Genomic DNA, 7,277 nt, shown 5'->3' with positions numbered 1-7,277 from the left:
GGTTTTCCACGCTCTTTTGGTGGGTGGTCTTATTCTCTTGGGCCGTGAGGCATATTGATATGGGTTTAGTTAGTGATGGCCATCATCAATTGCAATGGTATGACCATGATCATAATTCATCTCTCCAATTTGTTTAAAATAAAATCTTAAAAGAATTGTTTGCATATAAATATCTTGAAAAAAGAAAAGGACAATATTTTATTTTGTTCAATTTTACAAGTTGTGTCCACAGAACTCTCTAATCTTTTAGAGATTGATGCTTATAGAAATGATTTTTTATGGCAAATTTAAATATATATTGTGTGTGTGAGAGAGAGAGTTATATATATATATATATATATCCTTCTTTGCTCTATTTATTGTAACTTTTCTTATCAACAATTCTCTCGCTAGAAGTAATTGAATAGAAATCCTGCTTTGGTTCGTACATGTTGCTTTTATTTAGCAAACAAATAAACATTTTTTTTTTTTTTTGCTTTATATATATTCAACGGACCATTATTTTGCTTTTATTTTGAAAGAAAAAAGACTATAAGTTGTAAATTTCTTAAATATTTAACTCGGATTGGTTAATTTTCTTTCCAATTGTATGCTTATAATGAGCTATTGAGATGGATGAGTGATTTGCTACCAAGATTGGCAGAGGGTAATGAATGTTAGGTCCTCTAGTATTGCAGTGAGGCATTACAAGGATAACTATAGGTCATAAAGGGCATGGTTTGAGAAGAGAAATGTGGGAGCAATGGTATGATTGAGAAGAGTGGGTTTCCACAGTCGTACCAATAATATATGATTCATTAAGGATTTCCTTAAATTAACTTGATCAATAATAATAAGTTATACGTAGCAAAAATGGCAACAACATAAAGAAATGTAGGCCATGGTGGTTCACTTGGGAGCAATGAGACTCATTGACGGCTTTCTGAGTAGTAAAGAGCTCAATTATACCAATCAAACTATTTTCTTCTTCATTATATGAGTTCTTTTTGGCTTCCCTTTTGTTCTTCTATAGATTTAATCTGGTAAGGTGTTTTTCAATTTTAATCATGTCTTCTACAAATGGATTGGTTGAGATATCTATGCAAAAATCCAGGCACCGCTGACATATAAATGGATTGGTGTACCTTGGGCTTGTTCAAATTTTCAAGAATAGAAGCTATATAGGCAGTATAACATGACATATATTATGGCGCTACAGCAACATATTTGCATAGCCAAGACTGCTACGTTCAGTTGTCGCATATAGTTGCCGCAGAGTCGCCACATCATCATCTGATTTTTGATAAAAAAAAAAAAAGAAAAAAAAGAAAAAAAAAAGGGATCGATATCAAAACTTCAGAGCTGATTCCCGCTTCTTGGTCCTCTGTTCTACAACCTCATCTTCATGCTCACAGAAGGTTCGTGGCTTCGTAGTGCTCTGGGCATAGGTGGTCTTCGATCTCACAGAAATTTCGTGGTGCTCTGGTCTGAAGCTTGCAGTGGTCTTTGATCTCATAGAAGCTTGGGTCGTGGAGTCGTGGTGGTCTGGTCTGAAGCTTCGTGGCGTCGTCTTCTTCTGGAGGCCGTGTTCAGCTTCGTGATGTCGTTTTCTACTCAAGCTCGTCCTCGGCACCGAGATCTTCAAGTCTTAAAGTGGATCTGTGTAGGTATTTTTGTGGGTCTAGTCTTCATTCGTGTGGGTCAAGTGTCGTCTTCATTCGTGTTGGTCTTCAAGAGGCCGTAAGATATTCGGATGGGTCTTCTTCTTCGTGGATCTCTGTTATGAACTTTTTGAAAGAGACACCATCAGATTTGGTAATACAACGTAGGCCAGACCGTAAGATAGAAGCTACTCTTTTGCTTCAGAGGCTGCTCTTCTACTTCCCTCCAAGTTCAGCTACGGATTTGAACAGGTAATATGTTCTAATGTTATGGCTACAATATAGCATTTTATTTCACAGATTGGTATGATATAAATGAATTGTCTGAGTGCAAATTTTACAGATTTTTCAATATTCCAGAATTTTTCTTGCAGGAAGCTCATCATAATTAAACCACGAAGAGGGAGTCTCACAAGGCTTATATGCTCGGCCCACAAGGAATCACGATCTGCATTTGTCATCTGCAAATGCGTTTTAATTGTATAAATATTTTCATTTCTTTCTTTTAAAAATTATCTTTTTCTATTTATCTTATTTTTCTAATAGTTATGTTTTAAAAAATTGATCTTTTTTAATTGATCATAGAAATAATTGACTTGAGTCATAGAAATGTGAGTCTTCCTTTCTGCTTGTTTTAAAATATCTTTTAAAACCAAATAATTGACAGTACAAATATATCTGTTTTCCTTTGAGAGGCTGAGAAACCTTCCTTCCATAAAACAGATACAAAATATTTGCTTATAAGAAATGGCAATGATGATCATCTCCTACTTCTTGTTTGTGGTAGTTTTCATCTTACCCGCCCACGTACAAGGCCGAAATGAGTGTGCTGATTCATTACAGTGTGCAAGCCACGGCCCAGCCGTCCGATCTCCTTTCCGACTTAAAGACCGACACCCAGACCACTGTGACTGTCGGCGTGGGTTTCTTCTGTCCTGCACTGATAAAAACCAAACGGTGCTCCACCTACCGGATTCAGTAGAACTGTTTGTCGAAAACATTGACTACAAATCTCGGAGAATCCAATTGTATCATCCACACCGTTGCTTTCTAAGAGATATTCCGCATCTCAATTTATCTTCCTCGCCTTTCCAGTTCACACCAGATCCAGATTACCCTTTAGTTGACTATGCCTTTTTCAATTGTACCCGTAAAGAAACGAAAGAGGATGAATACAGTAATACCTGGATTTCTTGTCTTAGTGGCCCTAACCACCAAGTTCATGCCTTGGCTTATGAAGATTCCATCACCCGCTTTCCCTTACCCCCTTGTAAAAGGATTTATAACCTTGGATCGATTCCACCTTATTTGGTATCCAGCGAAACTATTTACATGAATTGGTCCAGAACACCAGATGAAGCGAAAGGTATATATCCTATTCTATGTAATTTACAACTTTGTACTCAATTTATTCACACTTTTATTAATGCCTAGCTTACCAATGCTCATCTGCAGCGGCGAATTTTCTGCATTAATTAACAAAAATTTAATTTTGCACCAAAGAAATATGAAATTAAATATATATATATCTATATATATTGAAGTGTTTAATTTTGCACCAAAGAAAAGTTTCCACGTTATTCCTAAAATTTGGAAGAAAACTAAAATTAGAAAATAATAATAAATAAAAACCGATGCCGGTTGTGAATAATAAATAATCTCCCTGTTTTTTAATTTCACAAGCATGATGAGAATCTGATATGTTAAAACATTTCGCAGGTACGTCATCAACAAAACTAGTCACCGCTGGTAAGTGTCCCTCGTTTATATCATGACACTTTCATCATCGGGCAAAATCATGAGATATAGGACTTCTTGATCACTCACGATTCTTCAATATGCAGGTGCCGTCTTAGGTTCATTTCTTGTACTACTGGTGGTCTTTGCTCTCCAACGTCTCTATATTAATGATATGGTAGAAAAAGAATATCGGGCAAAGATTGAAAAGTTCCTGGAGGATTATAGAAATTTCCAGCCGACGAGATACTCGTATGCTGATATTAAAAAGATTACAAATCAGTTTGCAGAGAAGTTGGGCCAAGGAGCATACGGTACAGTATTCAAAGGAAAACTTTCCAATCAAATTCATGTTGCCGTGAAGATCCTGAACAACAGTTCCAAGGAAAATGGTGAAGAATTCATAAATGAAATGGGAATAATGGGTAGAATTCACCATGTTAATGTGGTTCGCCTTGTTGGCTTTTGTGCTGATGGATTTAGGCGAGCACTAGTTTATGAGTTTTTATCAAATTACTCACTAGAGAAGTTCATATTTTCAGCAAATGTCAAGAAGCGTTTTCTTGGATGGGACAAGTTGCAAGATATTGCCATCGGCGTTGCAAAAGGAATTGAATATCTTCACCAAGGATGTGACCACCAAATCCTCCATTTTGACATCAAACCCCACAATGTTTTGCTTGACGATAACTTTAATCCAAAAATTTCTGATTTTGGTCTTGCAAAATTGTGTTCCAAGGATCAGAGTGTAGTATCTATGACTACGGGCAGAGGGACCATGGGGTATATTGCACCTGAAGTGTTCTCTAGAAACTTTGGGAATGTGTCTTATAAAGCAGATGTTTATAGTTTTGGAATGTTGCTACTTGAAATTGTTGGAGGGAAGAGAAATGTTGATGTCACAGCGGAAAGCACTAGCAAGGTCTACTTTCCAAAATGGATTTATAATCTTTTAGAACAAAAAGAAGAGTTAAGAGTCTTTATCGAAGATGATGGATATACTAAAATTGTAGAGAAACTTGCAATTGTCGGATTTTGGTGCATACAATGGCACCCAATGGATCGCCCTTCCATGAAACTTGTAGTTCAAATGTTGGAAGGAGAAGAAGATAAATTAATCATGCCTCCTAATCCTTTTGCCTCCTCAGGCCCTACAAAAGTTCAAGCACGGAAACCTACCACGCGTTTAGGTCAAGATTTGGAGGTTATCCCCGAATCAGATTAAGTATAATTGTTTAGATTTTGTTTTGAAATCTCGTTGTAGTTGAGCATTATTGCTTTTGATTTTGCAATCGTAAAGGAATTCAAGGTTGTTTCTTTTCTATGAACGTGATATGATCATATTTGTTTTAGATAAAATCTAGTAGTTTGGAAGGGGCTGATCAGTATTGACCAGTACCATCATGGTAGACACGTTCTTTAGTCAAGATTCCCATTTTGTATGGTATAGTATGTTGCAACGTATTATACATGACCCATTAGTCATTAAGGGCAGTGACTCAATGCTCTGAATTAGTTGTTTGTTATATACTAAGTTATGGATTCACCTTATGATATTAGTATTAACCTAATGAGAATAGATTTTAAATTATGATTCAAATATATGGTGTAACCAGTCCAGTTTGGTCTAATTTTGGACCTTTTTTAAAAATCGAACCAGTGTATATTAGTTTTTAAAAATTTAAGAACCGATATCAGATAGATTCATCACTGAGACCGAAACTTATAGTTTTTTAAGTTTCGGTCTAGTCTGATCCCCTTTTTTTGGTTTATGTATTATCTATGTTAATAATAATATGATCTTTACATATATTAAACTATATATTAATCTATTTATATTATAGTATATACTTATATTATAGTATAAGTACATTACTTATTTTTTAATAATTAATACATATTAGTATAGTATTGGATTTATCTATAATCTATTTAAGTTATAATTTTTTTATATAAATATATATAATCAAATGTGTAAAAATATATTTACAAAAAGATTATATATAGTATATTTATTTTTCCAAAAGATGCTGCTACACCCACCGAGACTAACGAGAGCTGCGGACTAATTGTATACCCTGCCGATACAGGTTTTAAGAAAGTTGAAAATGCACAAAGTTATTATATTGTAAATAGTAAAAAAAACACATCCTTATGCTAAGTTGCTAACAACCCCTTCCCCACCTTGCCTCTGATTCCATTGGTTTTGGGTGTGAAAATGCACATACCCCGTGCTGGTTTTTCTAGTCGTAAACTTTTAGTCAATTAATCACATTGGTTTGCATGTCAAACCATATATATTCACTACTTGCAGCGACTGCATTGGGCGGGCGGTAGCTCGATTTGCTTTAAGGCTATATATCTCAGTGGAAAATATGACAATCACGAGTGCGATATCTATGCATTAATCGGATAATTTTTAAAATTGTAATTCCTATATATCATTCGTTAAATTAATTTTCTACATGCTATATATACCGCTTGATTTTTTCTACTAAAGAAGATTTTGGAATAAATATAATATAAAAGGAAACTTGGCCATTACAAAACCACTAGATGATCATAAGCTGGCCGAGATTGGCTCCAACAATTTTAAACTTAATTTAATTCATTTAATTATATTACTAATTAATGCACTGGCCGCTTTTGAATCCACATTATTGGCAGGTCGAGGCCTAACATGCAAGTGGGTCTTACATATATGTTGGTATCGACACATGCAGGCTGCCTGAATTAGTTCTTTCTCCGAATTAGAATCTTTACTATATAAAATGTGAATTTATAAATATTTTATCTAGTAAGCACATTATCTTTCGTAAGTCTTGAAAAATATTAACATGGCTTAAAAGAATGAAATTATATGTGCATTATGAAACATGCAGCATTCATCCGCGTTAGTGGCCGAGAAGGATCTCGAAATTGATTGGAAATGTAGCCTTCATGAAAATGGCTTATTATAAATTATATAAAGTAAAATCTCTTTTTTTATTTATTTTATTCTATTATTTATTTTTATTTATTTCAACCTCTTGGGTGATGTTTTTACAAGGGTATCAATGATGTAAAACAAGGAGAGTGTTACCTCCACATTACTTTTCTTGTAGGAGTTGTTAGGATTTAAAAACCATCTCATCTTATCTCATCTCATTATTACTACTTTATTAAATTCTCACACAAAGTATAATAAATAATGCAATTTTTTCAAATTCTAAAATAATAATAATATTAAGAAATAATATTTTAATAATATTTTATTCAATGTTCAACTTTTATCTAAAACTATCTCATCTCACTATCCACAAAGCCCCTTAGGGACTCCAAACATACAACAAGAAATATATAAATTATTCATAAATATAAAATGTAACTTGATAGTAAACTCAAGTCATGTTTGAATAAAATTAGATCATGCATCCAGCACTCCTAAAGTCTAACCACGTACTTACGAATTCAAGTTGTTTACATGCACACACTTATAAATCCCAACAGTTTCCAAGGGATTTCCTAGATATTGATGGGTTGTTGAAAACATGCTTAATTTAGTACTAGTGCTGATTTTTCAAGTCAATGGACATCTTATTCACGTACGTCCAGCGCCTGCTTAATTAATCATTGCACACATTTCAAATTTAATGACTTCACCATCAACGTCATGACTTTTCTTCATTTTGGTTTAGATCAATAATCCCAATCCATATAGTTCTAGTGGAGGTCCTCTCGATCGTTGAGCTTAATGTTTTCTTCAATCATGTAACACGTGGGTCTCACATTTATATTGCTATGGAGCATGGACACATATATACAATATATCTATATGAGCTGACGACAATATTATGTACTCTGAAAACATATAATTAATTTTCTATATTATTAAAAAATAGGTTTTCTATAAACGTCTTA

General features: G+C 34.1%; 1 protein-coding gene across 3 annotated transcripts; it reads left to right on the top strand.

The window, feature by feature from the left end:
* Window positions 1–1,230: 1,230 nt before the first annotated feature.
* Window positions 1,231–4,699, top strand: LOC122311460 (rust resistance kinase Lr10-like). 3 transcript variants are annotated; one of them, XM_043126013.1, is made up of 5 exons: window positions 1,231–1,892; window positions 2,015–2,120; window positions 2,428–3,006; window positions 3,360–3,389; window positions 3,485–4,699. In XM_043126013.1, the coding sequence occupies exons 2-5, from the start codon at window positions 2,063–2,065 to the stop codon at window positions 4,600–4,602; spliced, it is 1,785 nt and encodes a 594-aa protein (XP_042981947.1). In that variant the 5' UTR covers window positions 1,231–1,892; window positions 2,015–2,062; the 3' UTR covers window positions 4,603–4,699. The 3 variants fall into 3 exon arrangements, with proteins under 3 accessions (XP_042981947.1, XP_042981948.1, XP_042981949.1); XM_043126014.1 differs by having other exon boundaries at window positions 2,001–2,120; XM_043126015.1 differs by lacking the exons at window positions 1,231–1,892; window positions 2,015–2,120 and having other exon boundaries at window positions 2,164–3,006.
* Window positions 4,700–7,277: the final 2,578 nt, after the last annotated feature.

The sequence above is a fragment of the Carya illinoinensis genome, chromosome 5 (assembly GCF_018687715.1).
Source record: "Carya illinoinensis cultivar Pawnee chromosome 5, C.illinoinensisPawnee_v1, whole genome shotgun sequence".
In the NCBI taxonomy this organism is placed as follows: Eukaryota; Viridiplantae; Streptophyta; class Magnoliopsida; order Fagales; family Juglandaceae; genus Carya; species Carya illinoinensis.
The sequence above is the reverse complement of the archived record's forward strand: the minus strand, read 5'-3'. Positions and strand labels throughout refer to the sequence as shown.

Coding starts and splice junctions, on each gene's coding strand:
- LOC122311460 (XM_043126013.1), top strand. CDS start 2,063: ATGCTCGGCCCACAAGGAATCACGATCTGCATTTGTCATCTGCAAATG. Junction 2,121..2,427: donor TCTGCAAATGCGTTTTAATT/GTATAAATATTT, acceptor TGTTTGTGGTAG/TTTTCATCTTACCCGCCCAC. Junction 3,007..3,359: donor AACACCAGATGAAGCGAAAG/GTATATATCCTA, acceptor AACATTTCGCAG/GTACGTCATCAACAAAACTA.